We start from the raw sequence: 16,365 nt of genomic DNA, 5'->3' as shown, positions 1-16,365 counted from the left end.
CTCACAGCCCCGCCGCCACGCCGGGGCTCCCCCTCAGACGCCCCCGCCCCAGCCCAGCTCCGCTCACCTGTGCCCCCTGCACAGGGCTGCAGGCCGCAGGGTGCCCTCTCCTGGGGGGCCCCGGGGCAGGGGGCACCACCATTCTTGGGCGGGGGGTCCACACAGCTTCTCCGACGACTCCGATGGCCGCCCCCACACGAGACGCTGCAGGGCCCCCAGGCCTCCCACTCAGCCCAGGCCCCAGCCACTGCAGCGGGGCGGAAGAGGAACGGGGGTGAACCAGGCGGTGAACCTCAAGAGCTGCAACCCCCCCTAGAGAGAGCAGGGCCACGGGGCCGGGCAGTCTGGGCAGTGGCCAGCGGGGTGGCTTAGGGCAGCGCCCCGAGGACTCCGCAGCTTCCTCCCGTGTCCCAGGAAAGCCCCCTTAGGTGTCGAGGGGGGAGGGGTGACGTGTGGAAAGGCCTCTGGGGATCGAGGCTCTGGTCCCGGGAAAGGGAAACCCGGGGCGGCGCGCCCCCTGGAGGCAGCGGTGAGAAGCGGGGTTACGAGTGCTGCCTGCGGGCGGAGGAAGCCCCGCGTGGGAAACCCTGGATGCAAGGATGCGGCGGGCTGGGGCCCCTCCCTCGGATCCGCTGAACAAAAGCGCCGCGGGGCCTCGGGCGCAGAGCCCGGGACCAGCGGGGCCGCCTGTTCACAGCCTCCCTCTGGGGCGGGCCTGCAGCGGCTCCAGTTCCCACACTCCGGCAGGAAGGGGGCCGGGGGGGAGGGGGGGTGGAGCCGCCTTCGGACAAGCCCTCCGGGGGCCGGGGGGCGAGGCTGGGATGTCGGAAGGGGCTGTCCTCCTAGAGTCCCGGAGCCGGACACACGGGTCCCAAGGGGGAGCAGGGGCATTTCCCCGTGAGGGTGTCCCACCATGGGGAGGTGCTGGGAGGCCAGAGAGGGGAGGCTGGTTACCTGGGCAGGCCTGCACGAAGCAGGGCTGGCTGCGGAGCCGGTCCGGCGGGCAGCTGCCCCCGGGCAGGGGCGGTCTCAGCAGCTCCCGGCGCTGGAAGGCGAGGCCCAGGCCGCAGCTATGGCTGCAGCTGCTCCAGCCAGACCAGGGCGCCAGGCCACAGTCTACTGCGGGGACGGGTGGGCCGGGTTCAGAGGGGGGCTCACGCGGGAGCGGGCCTTCCCCGGGGCGCCCCCCAACCCGGGCCCGGCCCAACCCCGCCCCTACCACAGCCGTCCTCGTCCGAGCCGTCGTGGCAATCAGGCTGCAGGTCGCAGCGCCGCTCGGCGGGCAGACACTCCCCACTGCCGCAGGTCAGCTGGCTCCGGGAGCAGAGGCCCCTGGAGGCCGGCAGCCCCGGCAAGGCGGTGGTGGGCACGGTGAAGGGCACGGTGCCCGCTGCCCGTGCTGGGGCTGGGGAAGGGCAAGGGAGCCGCACAGGTGATTCCCGCTCCGTGATAAACCGACCCCTTCAACCCCAGGCCGAGCGGGGAACTGAATCTGCTGACTGAGGCCCGGCCTTCCCTTCCTCCTGATTCCTCCCACAGCCACCCAGCCCAGCACCCAGGCTTCCCTGTGCTGTGAGTGGGGTGGTCTTCCGTCCACACTCCATCTCACAGTCTCTATTTGTCAACAGCTCTTGGAGTGTCCCGAGAGAAGCCAGAGCATCTAAGAACAGTTCACTCCCCAGATATCCCTTCCTGATGGATTCCCCCGGGGGGTAACTGGCTAACACTCCATCCTTCCCGTTATTGGCTAACACTTGATTGCTCTTCTCTTGATTGAAAACTAGGCTTTGAGCATAGTGGTCTACTTTGATGGATGGATAGATGGGTCGATAATGGATGGATAGATGAACAACCTCCAAGGTCAGAGAGGTTTTATAAAACACCTATCCCATGCCCCACCCCCCACCATCCCACCAACCAACACACTGCTGGTTGTTTTTACCCATTCAGTTTTCCTTCCACTCCCCGTGTCCGCTAGCCTTGCGAGGACCTTCTCATATATGCTAGAAATGGAGGCAGGCACCTCCCTAAACCTACAGCCATCTTGCCGTGACCAGCCTCATGGCACTGGACTCTCCGGGGTGCTCACCGCAGGGCCTCTCATCAGAGCCATCCAGACAGTCCTCCCGTCCATCACATAGCTGCTCCAGCTCCACGCAGCCCAGGACCTCGCAGGGCACCTGGCCTGGGCTGCACCGCACAGGCGGGAAGGGCCCCGGGGCGGTGCTCCGTCCTGCGGGCACCACCGCAGCCAGCTGACCGGCCATCGCCCCCTCCCCAGCCCTGTCCTCTCCCCTCCGTCACCTCCCAGCAGCCCCCAGCCTCCCTCCTGACATTCGCTGTGCCCTCCCTTCCTGCCCTCATGGGATTACGGAAAGGCAGGGAGCGGTCTCGGAAGACTTGGGTCCTAGGCTTGATCCTCCCAAGTCCCTGAGCTCGAGCGTGTGACCGGGAGCAAAGCAGCCAAGCTCTCAGGGCCTCGGTTCCTCCACAGGGAAGCCATCGCTACAGGGCAGGAGGCATCTCACCAGCAGGGACCTCGGGCGTCATCATCGGGTGCAGGGGGAGCACCGTCACGGCTGCCATTTCCGGTCTCAGGGCCTGGGCCTCCAGCTGGGAGGTGGGGCTGGGGGTTGCAGTCTGCGCAGATCTCCCAGGACTTGGGTGAGGCTCGGACCCAAGACTCGCTGGCCCCTTGCCTGGGGGTGCAGGAGGGAGGGGGAGCCCATCAGTTCCCTGTCTCTGAGATGAGGCTGATGTGGGCCCTCCAGAAGGTTTTCCAGGTCTCGGGGTGGTGACAGATGACACCCCACCTTCCAAGGGGCTTCAAATCAAAATGGAAAGGGGACTCGGTCGTCCCAGGGGCACAAGAAGGGTTTTAACTGAACGCAGAAGAAAAGCTGAGTTTTGAGTGAGATGTGTACTCTCCGCTCCGAAGACACACACAGCAGCCTCCAAGTGAAACTCACTATAGAGTCAACATTTATGGAGAAACACAAACAGCAGCAGGAGGAGCCGCCCGGCCAGAAACTCAGCACCAGCCCTTCGCTGCAGGTACAGAGAAACCGGCTGGGAGCCTCCTGGCAGCTACAGGGAAAAGAAGGATGAACCTATTTTCTACAAAGAGATTCTTGCTAAAAAAAGCCTTTTTTCTAGAACCAGACTTGGGATGAGATGAGACTTCATCATGGGAGTCTGCATTTTGCAGACCCAAGCAATAATTCAAGTGGCTTCATCTGCTTCTCACAAGAGATGCAGAGGCACTGCTAGCCAAGCTCCTGAATAGCAATCTATTCAGGAGAATAGATAAATAAATAAAATAGCAGAAATTTCTAGAAGGGACCATATGCACCAATTGTAAGTGCTCCTGGGCTCACAGAGGGGGAAACTGAGGCCTGGGCAGGTGGTGAGATGGGTCCAACATGTCCCAAGAGAGAAGGTCATGCTCGGCTTTCTTGAAAGCCCTCACCAGCCGCCTCCCCCAAAGACGGCTCTCCTGGGCCCTTGTGCAGGTGAAGGGCCAGGCGGCCATGGTTGCGGGGGTTGCTGGCACACAACGGGAGCCCCTTCCTTGTCCTATTTAGGACCCCGCTAACTGGGTGACCCTGGCTTCCCTGTGCCCACTGTCAGACATCTGCCTGCAAACGCTTCTGAAATGGGTGCCTGGCTGGGTGAGTGCGGGGGATGGGGGGTGAAGGGAGTGCCAGCTTCACACCCTGGAATCCAGACAGTGGGCAGGGGCTGGACCTGGCCAAGGAGTCCACAGGGACCACACCTGCCTCCCTGAACCCACCTTGCTCAGTCAGAGAACGAGAGGGGTCAAAAGACTGACCTCTAGAGATATAATAGACCCCTGCCCTGAAAGAACAGGCTGGGTGGCAGGGGAGGCCAGGAAGGCAGCCTAGAGTTTGGCACATACCTGTGGGGGGCACGGGTGACCCCCGCCCGGGATGCCAGTGGTCAGCCTCTGCTTCTGCCAGACCCTGTGGAGAGAGGAGAGGGTCAGCTGCCCGTGAGGCCCCAGCCCGGGGGCAGTTCATCCCCCCCAGGGGTGCACTCGGATCCCCAGCTCCAACCCCCTCCATGTCTCCCCATGCACCTTGCTGGGCTGAGGGTGCAGCTGTCCAGGCTGAGCAGAGGAGAGCATGGAGCTCCAGGCTGTGAACTCGATTCTGAGAGAAAAATAACCATGGGGGCTCCAGGGGCTCTCCCAGCTTCAGAAGCCCCATCCGGGCAGGGGATCATCCCTGGGCGGGCCTGGGGAGGGCACTGCCCTCTGAGACTAGACATGGGGATGCCCTCCACTGTGGTCCCAAAGGTCAGAGCCCCCTGGAGGGTTTGTTAAGCAGAGGGGCTGGGTGCCCCCTGTCCCCCAGTGTCTGCCTCAGCAGGTCCGGACTGCAGCCTGAGAGTCTGCATTTCTACCAACTTCCAGGTGATGCTGATGCCGTTAGTCCGAGGACCACCCTCTGAGAACCACTGACCTCCAGCTTCAGGACAACGGCACAGAATCCCGTGTGGGAAGGGGCCTCCGAAGACGCCCAGCTGCAGCAACTCAGCACCCCGGCCCATGGGCATTTTGGGGGTGCAGGCGACACAGGCTCCTCCCACACAGCTGGGCCACCCCACCAAGGCTGAGCCGGGCAGCAGGGCGCCCCATACCTGCCGGCACCTGTGGGCGGGGGTACGCAGCCCTCCTCATCGGAGCCGTCATCGCAGTCCTCCACACCATCACATGGGGCCCCCCTGGGGGCACACTCGCCACCAGCACAGCGGTGCCCAACCCCTGGGCACAGGGGTGCTGCCCGGTGGGGACATGGCGGGGTAGGGGGAATGGCTGAAGGCTCCTGCCCTTCCCTCCTGCCCACTGCCATGTCTCCCTCCCCCAGCCCAGCCTGTACCTGGCTCACAGCCCAGCAGCTCCACCCGCAGGGGGCCGCCCGGGTTGGCATCACTGCGGGGGGCAGCCTGGTGGTGCCCATCGGAAGGCCACACCCGGATGTGCCGCGCCTGCACCATCCGGGCAAATGTCCACACCGTGGAGGCGCCATCCCAGTTCTCGGGGAAAAGCTATGAGGATGGGGGTGTCTGCTCAGGCTGCCACCGGGACCCTGCCCAGCGCCCCACCCCCCACCCGTCCCCCCAACCTCCATGGCATGGACCGGGCCGTCCCAGCGCTCATGGTCTCCCAGCATGAGCCATCCAGGTCCCTCAAGGCTGAGGGGCTCCAGTCCTAGTTTCCTAAGGGCAGGGTGCCCGCTGCGGTGTCCCCAGGGCCAGGCCAGTGCCCACACGTGGCAAAGAAAGTGAAAGTGAAGTCGCCCAGTCATGTCCGACTCTTTGCGACCCCATGGACTGTAGCATACCAGGCTCCTCTGTCCATGGGATTCTCCAGGCAAGAATACTGGAGTGGGCTGCCATTTCCTTCTCCAGAGGATCCTCCCGACCCAAGGACTGAACCCGCATTGTAGGCAGACACTTTACCGTCTGAGCCACCAGGGAAGTCAAATACTTAAGAGCAGACATACAGTCTCCCTGAACATAAAGATGTCAGTCGCTCAGCCATGTGCAACTCTGCGACCCCATGGACTGTAGCCCACCAGGCTCCTCCGTCCATGGGATTTCTCAGGCAACAGTATTGGAGCAGGTGGCCATTTCCTTCTCCAGGGCATCTTCCCCACCCAGGGATCAAACCTGGGCATCCCGCATTGCAGGCAGATTCTTTACCATCTGAGTCTCCGTGGGGAGAATGCTAGCCCCAGGAGGGCAGGGCTGTGCCCAGCTGCTCTCCACACGCCCCGAGGCTCAGTGAACTCGCTGTCACCCCAAGCCCCTCCCTCCACAGTAGGGCTTCCCACACCTGCCCCCCATCTGAGCCACTTCGATCATATCTGATGCCCTTTCAACTGTGGCCCTTCTGCCCCACCGAACACTGTCCCTGCTACTAACAGGTGCTGAACAAGCCTCTAAAGTAGGAAATGTCCCTCTGGAGACAAGAAACCCCTTGGGAACATACAGTGTGGGCCCCACACAAAAGGGCATGGTGGGTCACTGGTCCAGGGGGCCCGAGTGGGCAGTACCTGGGGTGCGGGCTGAATACCAGGCCGGATGTCACGATAGCTGTGCCAGTGTAGACCATCACTGCTGACCTGGAGCCAGTCTGAGGACCCAGCCCCCTGCACTATGATGCCTGGGGGGAGGAGCAGGGGGCAGAGCTAAAGCAGTGAGCGCCACCCCCAGCCCCGCCATCCTCCACCCCTTCCTCCTCCAGCCCTGGCCTCTGCCGTCTCCCCACTGACCGGTGAGGTTCCTGGGCTGGAGCAGGTCGAGCTGCAGGTAGGGAGGTGGGGTGTGCTCCTGAGTATCAGCGTGCTCCACGGGGCTCCAACCTGGCACTCCCGGGGCAGGCCTCAGGATGGCAGCCCAGGGGGGGCGCTCCAGCTGCTGGGACGAAGCAGGCAGGCTCCCCTCGGGGAGTTGGGCCAGGCCCAGGGGAGAATAGCAGGGATCTGGGTGCACAAGAGAAGGGCTGGAGCCTGCCAGGGGCATAGTTAGGAAGGCACAAGGGGTGCTCTGGAGGGTTGAAAGTCCAGCCGGTTGACCTTGTAGGGTCACCGGAGGCTGGTCCAGGGAGGGCAGGGTTAGGGAGGAAACAGGTTGTGCTGACATCTAGATAGATCTTTAGGATAACTGTCCTCCCCATGGAAGGCAAGAGGTATAGTCCAGCGATCTAGTCTCCCCTCCCAGGCTGGACAACCCCTCGGGAACAGCCCCCCTTGGCCCTACAACAGCCCGTGGCCCTTACCTCCGGGGGGAGGCAGAAAATAGGTGATCAGAGAGGCTCCGATCTGAGGGCTGGCGGTCGGAGCAGGCGCGGGAGTGGCCATGGGGTGGACCGTCTGGTTCTCTCCTGGAGGCGGGGGAGGAGAGACCCAGGCTCACACCAGGCCCCGGCCCAACCTCTCTCCACTTGTTGGAGCACTTTCTCTCCCACGATTTCCCGGGGAACTTTGGGAACAGCGCCCCCCTCCCACAGTTGGGAAAGCTCCATCCCCGAGTGAGTAAGGGGTTTTCGCTTCCACTGAATATATTTAGAGAACGCAGACTAAAACCACCTGCCCAAAAAGCCACTTCAGGGGCCAGGACAGAGCGGCTGCAGTTCAGTTCCTGATCAGGGCTGCTGTCACTAATAGGGGACCTTTGTGGGCACCAGAAAAGGGCATCTCTGGATGGAAGCGGTCTTTCAGTCTTACAGTCTGGTCACCACTCACCATGTAACTTGTGCAGTCAGCCACCTGTACCACTGTGCAGGCGGGCGCTCTCCTAACCTCAGCAGCCTATGGGTGCACTTTTAAGATATGAAATCTGGGCCCCAAAGTGCATCCATTTTTGAGCCTTTGCATTCTGTTTTATTTACAATTCAGTTTCCAAGTAAACATGGTTTTGAAAAGTCCAACTGGGTCATGGTTGCTCTTAGAGGGAACAGGAAAGGAACCAGATCCAGCCCATCAGAAACAGAGAAAGGAAAGTACCCTCAAGGATGACCTCGTGGGGGAGGTCAGAAGAGGCGGGCAGAGACTGAGGCCCGGCCTTAGAGGCCCCCACACCCACCCAGAGGGCCCCTTCCTTGCCCAGCGTCCATGACCCAGGCTCCCCTCACCCTGAGGCCGGGGTAGCCAGTGCCGCCCCCGCCCCCCCCGGGACTCGGTACAGCCACCTCTGGCTTCCCGCCATCCTCCTCCCCCTGGAGCTCCTCTGCTGCCCCCAGACCCACTCACCAGGTGGCACGCAGCGGCAACATGACTCCCCCACTGCCTCCACCAGAACCCAGTCCTGCGGATGCAAGAGTCAGGCTGGACGAAACTGGCCACCTGCCCGCTCCATCAGCTGCCGCCCACAATTCTGGCCTCTACACACTGTGCCCCGCCCCACCCTTACTGCCAGGCGCCCCCCGCCCCCAGGTGCCCCCACTGGCCCGCCTCACCTGGGGGCAGCTTCCCAGCGGGCAATAGGGAGAGCAGTGTGCCGAGCCGTCGTGCAGACACTGGCAGACCCTGCAGGGACCCCCTCGCCAGCGCTCCCCCACGCGGTGGACCTGGCCGTCCTGCTCGCAGCCTTCACAGGGCTCCGTCTGGCACCTGGGAAGTGGGGGCCGCCCCTCACCTGGTGACCAGCCCACCCTGGCCTGCCTGGGGGAGGCATTTCCCAGGACTCGGGACTTTCAGTGATAACAAGTCCTGGAAAGTCCTGGGCCTTAGGGGACACTTGGTCATCCTGTCACCCTGACCCCACCCCTGAACCAGAGCGACTGCAGCTGACCCAAGAGAGGGCAGTGGAAGTAATTTGTGCCAAGGCCCTTGGCCAGTAGAGCCAGTCTCAGAGGGGGCTGGGCAGGCAGATATGGCAACTCCCCCCACAAGCCTCACCCGGGGTACCTCCAGAGGCACAGGGTGCGGACCAGAGGGTCCGTACCCACCCCCGGACCTGTGGGCTCCCTACATCCCCCTTTTGGATCTCCTGGGCATAAAACTGATGCAGAAGGCCAGGGGTCCCCAGAGATGTGCTGGGAGTCCCGGTGTTTAGACTAATCGGGCACAGAATGGGGGGTGGTCCTCATCTGGGGTCTGGCCCATGGAAGAACCTTGAGTGCGGAAGGGTGCACACGGGCGGCTTCCCAGCTGGGAGCTGGAGGTGCGGTTCCTGGGGCTCAGTACCTGCGGGCCTTGCGGTGGAGGCCCCGGCATTGGTGCCCTCGACCGGCCGGGCGGGGGTTGTTGGGGCTCCGGAAGGACCACTGGACGCTCCAGCTCCCACAGGGGCCCAGGCACTCAGCCCAGGGGGACCACGCTGACCAGCCGCAGTTCACTGAGGGGGGCCACGAGTCAGGGCTGGGGGAGGCGGGGCGGTCTGGGGGAGACCAGAGCCCCTCGGGGAGACCAGAGCCCCTCGGGAGGGGCCGGGGTGCGGCTCACCCACACAGTCTGGGTTGGGTGGTCTGGGGGAGACCAGAGGCCCCTTGAGAAGGGCTGGGGTGGGGCTCACCCACGCAGTCTGGGTTGGGTGGTCTGGGGGAGACCAGAGGCCCCTCAGGAGGGGCCGGGGTGGGGCTCACCCGCGCAGTCTGGGCTGGGTGGTCTGGGGCAGACCAGAGGCCCCTTGAGAAGGGCTGGGGTGGGGCTCACCCGCGCAGTCTGGGCTGGGCCGGCAGCGCCGGGGCTGCCCGTCCTGGCAGACGCAGAGCTGGCAGTCAGTCTTGACGCGCTGCCCGGGCCAGTAGCGGCCGCCGTCCACCAGGCACGGGCACTGCCGCGGCCACACGCACCGTCCCCGGGCACCCAGCACCTGCCCCGCAGGGCACCAGCAGCCTGAGAGAGGCCCGGCGTGAGGCCTCCCTGCAGAGAGCTCGGCCAGGCAGACAGGCCCCCCACACCCCAGGGCCAGAGCCCCCTTACCTGGGCCACCGCAGGGCCGGTCAGGGGGGCACACGGCCTGACCAGAGATGTCATCACAGGTCAAAGGGCAAGGGGCACAGGCATGGAACACCAGTTCCCCGGAGCAGGTGATGTTGGGGCAGCCGTCCTGAGGGCAGGGCCCTGGGAGGAGGTCATCGCAGGTGGATCCCCATCAGGGACAAGCTCCCCACTGCTGCCCCTCCGCCCTTCCTCCGCCGCGCCCGCTTCCATCCACTCACGGGTCTCCCGGGTGCTGGGAGGGCCCCCGGGCAGCATGGCACAGGCCCGGCCCCCGTTCTGGGGCGGGTGGCACTCCCGGTGGCGAGCTGTGATGCCCCCACACGGCTCAGAGCATGGGGACCAGGGTGACCAGGAGGTCCATGCACCGTCCTCTGTGGGGGGCAAGGGCCGGCCAGCAGGGTGAGGGGCAGCCGTGAGGCTGGGCGGGGGGGCCCAGCGCCCTCCTCCTCCCCCCTGCTTTCGCAGGTCCTACCCACCGTGCTGGCCTCCCGGTGCCCAGGCGCCCCCCTCACCTGGGCAGGCAGCCGCGAAGCAGGCCCGAGTCTGCCGCTCCGGGCCGGGGCAGTGCCGCAGCACCGGGAGGCTCGGAGGCAAGCAGCGGCGACTCCGGCCCTGAGCCCCCGGCCCGCACGTCTGGGTGCAGGGCCCCCAGGGGCTCCAGGGCCCCCAGGCCCCACAGCCCCGCTCTTCCGGGGAGGGCCCTGGCATCCCCGCCAGCTCACAGTCGGGCTGCCCATCGCACACCTGGGGTCAGAACAGTGGGGTCGAGGCGACTCGTGCTTTGAGGGCACCAAGGGCGCTGGCCTCCCGCACCACCCGCTCCCCAGCCTCACCTGCTGGAAACCGATGCAGAGGCCATCCGGACAGGAGTATTCTGGGCAGGGAAGCCCTGTCTGGTTGGGGCCTCCTGGGGCCCGCAGCCCCTCTGAGAAAAGAGGAGAGAAAACAGTTAGGTGGAAGTGAGAGCCGCATCCCCAGCCCCTGTCAGCCTTGGCCTCCACCAGGGGAACAGCGTGCCCACCTTGTCCTCCCCGGGGTGAGGACAGGTGGGGAGCCCATCCCAGAGCTGCTGGGGCTTCAGGCACAATTGGGGAGTCAAATCACAGGAGAAGAGACTCCTGCAAGGGGACAGCTGGGTGGAGCCTGCAAGGGGTGGGGCTCCAAAGGCACGGAGGGGTTGTATGCATGCTAAGTCACTTCAGTCTTCCGACTCTTCGGGACCCCATGAACTGTAGCCCACCAGGCTCCTCTGGCCATGGGGTTCTCCAGGCAAGAATACTGGAGTGGGTTGCCATGCCCCTCTCCAGAGGATCTTCCTGACCCAGGGATCGAACCCTAGTCTCCTGTGTCTCCTGGACTGGCAAACGGGTTCTTTAGCACTAGCGCCACCTGGAAAGCCCAAAACGTGAATCGCTCAGTCATGTCTGACTCTTTGTGACCACATGAACTAGAGCCCACCAGGCTCCTCTGTCCATGGGCTTCTCCAGGCAAGAACACTAGAGTCAGTTGCCATTTCCTTCTCCAGGGGGTCTTCCCAACCCAGGAATCGAACCCAAATCTCCTGCCTTGCAGGCGGATTCTTTTACCGCTGAGCCACCAGGGAACCCTGGAGGGGACCAACTATGAGACAAAAATCACAGGGGACCTAGCCTGGGTCAGAGACACCTTTGGGAGGGTGCAGGAAGGCAGGCCATGGGGAGGGGAGGAAACGGGGTCTATGGACAGCACCCCCCACAGGTGGTCAGGACAGTGAAGGTCTGACTTGCAGGGACACAAAAGGAACCCCCAGTTTTGGTGGGGAGAGGTTGAGGACCCCCCCAAACAGGTCCCTGCCCTGCGACAAAGCCACTCAGGCCTGCCCTTTTATCAAAGACAGAAAGCCCTTTCTACCCTACTCCTCCGGGCCCTCCTGGGGCTGGGTGGGCGGGCAGAAGTTTTCAGAGTTTCCCAGAAGAGATTCAAAGGGCACAACACTCGCTCTAGGCTCGAATGCCTTAGACCTAAGACACTCTCTCTAGTGGGGGCGCCCGGGTTGGGGTGGGAAGAGAAGGCGTCCCGCCCGCCAGCGCGGCCGGGCTCTCACCGCAGGCGCCCGGGTCCTCGTCCGAGCCGTCGGGGCACTGCGGGACGCCGTCGCACAGCTGCCCCAGGGCCACGCAGTGCGGGCCGCGCGCGCAGGGCGCGTGGTGCGGCGCGCAAGGCCGGTCGCAGCCGCTCTCGTCGCTGCCGTCGGCGCAGTCCCCCTCGCCGTCGCAGCGCCAGCCCCGGGGCGCGCATTCGCCGCTGCCGCACGCGAAGTCCAAGGGGCCGCAGGGCAGCGCTGCGGGGACGTCCTCGCTAGACCCCGGCGGGGCGGACCAGCTCCCCGCAGGCCGGCCGGGCCCTTCCACCGCCGTCGTCCCCTCTGGGCCCCTCCCTGCGCCCGGCCCTCCCCCCACCTTCGGCCCCTCCCCAAGTCCAGTCCCTCCTGCATTTTGATGATCGATTGGTTTTCCTAAAGCTCTCTTCATCCAAGAATTCCCAACAGTCGCCACTCAGTTTAGAGGCGGCTCTGAACTCCTGGGAAGAAGGTTTGGACTCTTTCCAGTCCTCTCTCCCTTCGCGTCCTTCATTCCGCTGTCTCCAGGAAGCCGGACTGTGCCCTGCTCCTTCCCTCGTCACCCCCCCCCCCACCATATGCCCCTAGGTCTCCCCCTGAGACCCTGTTCCCTCCTTCCCAGGCCTCCAGATGCCAGCTTTCTAAGCCCCTTTCCTCCAGGAGCTCACCAGGGCCGACGCTGGCCAGAGGGGTAGGTGCAGTCTCCCAGGAGACAGCAGAGGGGCCAGGCAAGGTACCAGCGGGGGGAGTGGGCAGAGAGGGGAGGGGGCAGTGCCCAGGCCCCTCGTCGGCTCCATCCAGACAGTCCCAGACTCCGTCACACAGCCGGATGGCCCCCAGGCAGGTACCATCGACGCAGGACACCTCCCCAGGGGCGCAGTCCACTTGCCCTGTAGCCAGAGAAAGGGGCTGGTCCCAGGGTACTGCTCCTCGGGGTGCCCTCTCTCACATGCCAGCAGGTGCCCACTTCTCAGCAGGAACCTGCACTGGCGAAGGAGGGGAGGGAGGCAGGTGGGGGCTCACGAGACGGGGTAGGGACCACTAACCCAGGCAGGACTCCTCATCAGCAGCGTCCGGACAGTCAGGGTACCCATCGCAGAGCCGGGCCGGAGGCAGGCAGCGCCCGTCGGCACAGGCCAGCGAGTCCTGGGGGCACGGGCAGCCCTGTTCATCCGTCCCGTCTCCACAGTCATCCTGCCCATCGCAGAGCAGGGCCAGGGGCAGGCAGCGGCCGGAACTGCAAGACACCTGCCCCTCCCCACAGCCCGGGGTGGCACAGCCTGGGGCGAAGAAGGCAGGCAGGCTCAGGACACCCACAGAGGCTCCCAGAGAAGCCCCCAACCCCAGAAACCGGGACACCCCTGCCCACAAGCAGCTGGCAACTGGACCCGCAGTTTAGGAAGTGGCCCTAGGACACGTGCTTCCATCGGAGGCCTGACCCGCCACTTGCCACTGCCGCACACCACCCAGGACACTCACCCTCCTCGTCTGAGCCATCGCCACAGTCATCCTGGTTGTCACAGAGCCACCCGTGGGGCACACAGTGCCCGCTCTCCCGGCAGGGGATCTCTCCCTCCGCACAGCCAGTCCCGGGCTCTGCACAGCGGCCGCCGTCGTCCCCACAAAGCCACTGACTTTCCCGGCATGTGCTGAGGACATGGTGTCCAGGGATCAGCAGCGGTGCCGGGCTTGGCCAGCCCAGGGCGTGGGGGCACCCCCCCGCCCCCGCTCACCAGTTGCCACAGTCCTTCTGCAGTACCGTGCCCGGAGGGAAGAAGCTGCCCCCCCACTCGCAGGGGCAGGCAGCCAGCTCCAGGCAGACACCTCCTGAGGGCACAGACGGCAGGGCTCCGGCCAAAGGGGCACCCCGTCCCCATGGCCTTGTGGCCCCTCTGCACCCCCCTACCCAGAGCCCCCTCCCCTCTGCCCACTCTGACCCTACACACCGTGCAGCAGAGTCCCCTCGGGGCAGAAGCAGCCCTCCACACAGGCGATGGCCCGGCAGGGCCACCCAGGCTCGGGACTGTGGTCGTGGCACGTGGTGGGGCACGTGGGGCCACAGGCCTCATACACCTGGCCCCCCTCACACTGCAGAGCTGGGTGGGAAGGAGAGAGGCCTGGGTCACCAGGGGGCGAGGGCCCCAGGAAGCAACAGCAGCGGGCGAGCCAGCCCAAAGCGAGGCCTGTGGACGGCACCGGGGTGTATGGATGGCCTGGATGTCTTGCTGGGTGCCTGCCAAGGCTATTTGCAACACAGCAGCGATCTCAGCATGTTTGGTTCATCTAGGACAGCGTCTGGCTCATAGTAAGCACCCCAGGAATGAATGAATGAATGAATGGCTCTCAGGCCAGAAGTATCCCCAGAGGAGCTGAGCAGGTGGCGAGATGGGGTATCACGGACTGAGGGTCGGGCATACTCACGGCAGAGCTCCTGGCTGCGCCAGCGCACGTGGATCCCGTGCCGGGCACATTCGTCTGCATAGGTGGCGATGGCAGAGCAGAGACACTCACAGTCGCCCCCCGAATCGCAGCTGTGGGAGGGAGTGGTCAGCCCCCCGCCATCCCCCGACCGACACACCCACGCCCGCCCCGGGTTCCCAGGCCTGCCCCTCTCACCCGCAAGCGTCATACACACACCGCTCGTAGTATTGCTGCGGGGGCACCTCCGCGTGGCACCGGGCAAAGAGTGGTTGCAGCACCAGCCCACAGTGGGTGCGGGCCCAACCGGCCCGGTGGGCGTTCACCTGTGGGGACACCCCGGTGGACCAGCCAGACCCCTCCTCAGCTGGAGGAACCCCGGGTTCCAGCAGCTGCCCCCTCCTCCCTTCACCCCCTCTCCTGCCCATCCTCACAGCACAGGGGTGCGGCAGGTCCCCCGGCTCCGGGCAGAGAGGCCTGAGGCGCCAGGAGTGGGCGGCCAGTTCAGCGGTGGGCTCCAGGACCCCCTGGCGGCTCCGAAGGTCGTTACTGGCATCTCCATCAAAGTCTCCACACAGGCCAGCCACCTGGCCGCGGAGCTGGGGCGACAGCTGCACCAGGACCCGGGTGCCTGGACAGAAAGTGTGGCAGGGGGGCTCTGGAGACAGATCTGGGGGCCTTCTTTAGGGCCAGGAGTGGGGACAAGACCTGGTGGTTTAGTCGCTAAGTCATGTCCAGCTCTTGCAATCCTCGTGGACTGTGGCCCACCAGGCTCCTCTGTCCATGGGATGCTCCAGGCAAGAATACTGGAGTGGGTTCCCATTTCCTTCTCCAGGGGATCTTCCTAACTCAGGGATCGAACCTGGATCTCCTGCATTGCAGGCAGATTCTTTACTAACTGAGCTACAAGGAGTGGGGAGATGACCTAGGCGCCTGTATCATGTGGGCTGGTTTGACCATTTGACAAAGGTATCAACTCCCCCAGTGGGGGCCCCGGCTCCCTCGTGTTTGGGGTGGTGCTTGGCGGTGACAGACGAGAGACCTACCTACGGGGGCGGGGCTCAGGGCAGGAAGTGAAAGCCAACTTTCTTAACTAAACTCAGGTTGGAGGCCAGGTACAGAAAATCTCCAGAGGGCAGGATTCCAGAGTCCAGGACACACTGTGACACTCTCCAGCCCCAGAGGCCTCAGTGCAGATGACTTTGCCCAAACCGGGGAGGGGGGGCGGCGTTTGGATTTCCTTTGATTTCTCAGTAACCAGTTATTTCTAAATCACCCACTGCTTGGGTTTGGGTGGTGGGCTGTTAGATTTCTTTTTATTTCTTCTCTCTAAAATTTGCTATTTTTTTAACCGTTTCTTTTGGCGAGGAGGTATTGCTTTCATAAGGCAGAAAGATGTAATGACGAAAACGTAATTTGGAGACTCTGATCAGATGTGTGGAGGAGGAAGACTTTGTAGGGGGGGGGTGGGAGCTGCAGGGCGGGGGTCAGCTGAGTGGCGGGCGGGGTGCTGACCTCCATCCCAGAGCAGGGTGAGACCCACGCGGGTACTGAGGAGCAGGAAGAGGCCGGCGGGGCGCAGGCTCAGCCCGGGGCCCGAGTAGACCTTGGGGGGCGTCACACTCACCCCATTCACCGTCACTGCCCTGCCTGTGGGGGAGCAGAGGCATTCAGGCCCGGCCTCGGGGTCCAGGGGCCCCAAGAGCCCCAAGAGGCCCTCCCAGCCTCCCTCCCCTCCAGCCTTTCCTTTCTTCCTCCAGCTGTGTGACCTGGAGCAAGTCGTTAGACCTCTCTGGGCTTTCGTTTCCTGGAGCCTTCCAGAATCAGGGTTCCCAACCAAGAGAAGAGTCACCAGCCCCCACCCCCACCCCCGCGGACTGATGGCTAGCAGTGGGGAGCCGTGGGAAACCCCAGGCCTCAGCTGCCCCCACAGAGCTGGGATGCCACCCGGGGGGAGGGGGCCCCCTCCTTGGCCACGTCCCCCTTCAATGTCACAGCCACCTCTGAGCATGTGCACAACGGTGCCCTGCAGCCGCACGGTCAGCGCCTTGGTGCAGGTGAGGCCGCTGGCCCCGCACGGCAGGTTTTGGGCGGAGACAGTGAACTGGCCGCTGGCCTCCCGCACCAGCAGGTACTCGCAGGCCCCGGGGAAGGTGAGGGCCAGCCCGTCGAACGTCACATAGTGAGGGGCGCCTGAGGCCCGGCACCGCCCGGCACACCGCTGGCCCATGCAGTGCCACCGCCGACCCTGGCACACGCTGTGGGCAACGGGGGAGGGGAACCGTCAGGAAGACCGGGGCCCAGGGGGGCCAGGGGCCGGGGAGGCAGGGGTCCAGATTCCAGGCAATGCCAGACAGACCTTCAGGTCAGAGAGAT

General features: G+C 64.5%; 1 protein-coding gene across 1 annotated transcript in view; it reads right to left on the bottom strand.

Annotated features, from left to right (window-relative positions):
* Positions 1-16,365, bottom strand: part of LOC133072612 (SCO-spondin-like) — a 51,031-nt gene that overhangs the window by 25,572 nt on the left and 9,094 nt on the right. Inside the window, 32 exon segments of the mRNA XM_061166035.1 lie at positions 68-247; positions 955-1,119; positions 1,220-1,399; positions 2,090-2,233; positions 2,529-2,699; positions 3,920-3,983; positions 4,100-4,172; positions 4,663-4,801; positions 4,902-5,070; positions 6,081-6,190; positions 6,300-6,509; positions 6,806-6,910; positions 7,779-7,833; positions 7,985-8,138; positions 8,715-8,865; positions 9,183-9,365; positions 9,453-9,593; positions 9,692-9,844; positions 9,986-10,217; positions 10,307-10,398; positions 11,557-11,806; positions 12,240-12,275; positions 12,277-12,461; positions 12,618-12,851; positions 13,051-13,220; positions 13,305-13,398; positions 13,518-13,667; positions 13,993-14,102; positions 14,188-14,315; positions 14,424-14,620; positions 15,505-15,639; positions 15,991-16,247. Of these exon segments, the coding sequence (XP_061022018.1) occupies positions 68-247; positions 955-1,119; positions 1,220-1,399; positions 2,090-2,233; positions 2,529-2,699; positions 3,920-3,983; positions 4,100-4,172; positions 4,663-4,801; positions 4,902-5,070; positions 6,081-6,190; positions 6,300-6,509; positions 6,806-6,910; positions 7,779-7,833; positions 7,985-8,138; positions 8,715-8,865; positions 9,183-9,365; positions 9,453-9,593; positions 9,692-9,844; positions 9,986-10,217; positions 10,307-10,398; positions 11,557-11,806; positions 12,240-12,275; positions 12,277-12,461; positions 12,618-12,851; positions 13,051-13,220; positions 13,305-13,398; positions 13,518-13,667; positions 13,993-14,102; positions 14,188-14,315; positions 14,424-14,620; positions 15,505-15,639; positions 15,991-16,247 (4,817 nt within the window).

This window comes from Dama dama, chromosome 18 (genome assembly GCF_033118175.1).
Source record: "Dama dama isolate Ldn47 chromosome 18, ASM3311817v1, whole genome shotgun sequence".
NCBI lineage: Eukaryota > Metazoa > Chordata > Mammalia > Artiodactyla > Cervidae > Dama > Dama dama.
This window is presented reverse-complemented; position numbering and strand designations above follow the sequence as displayed.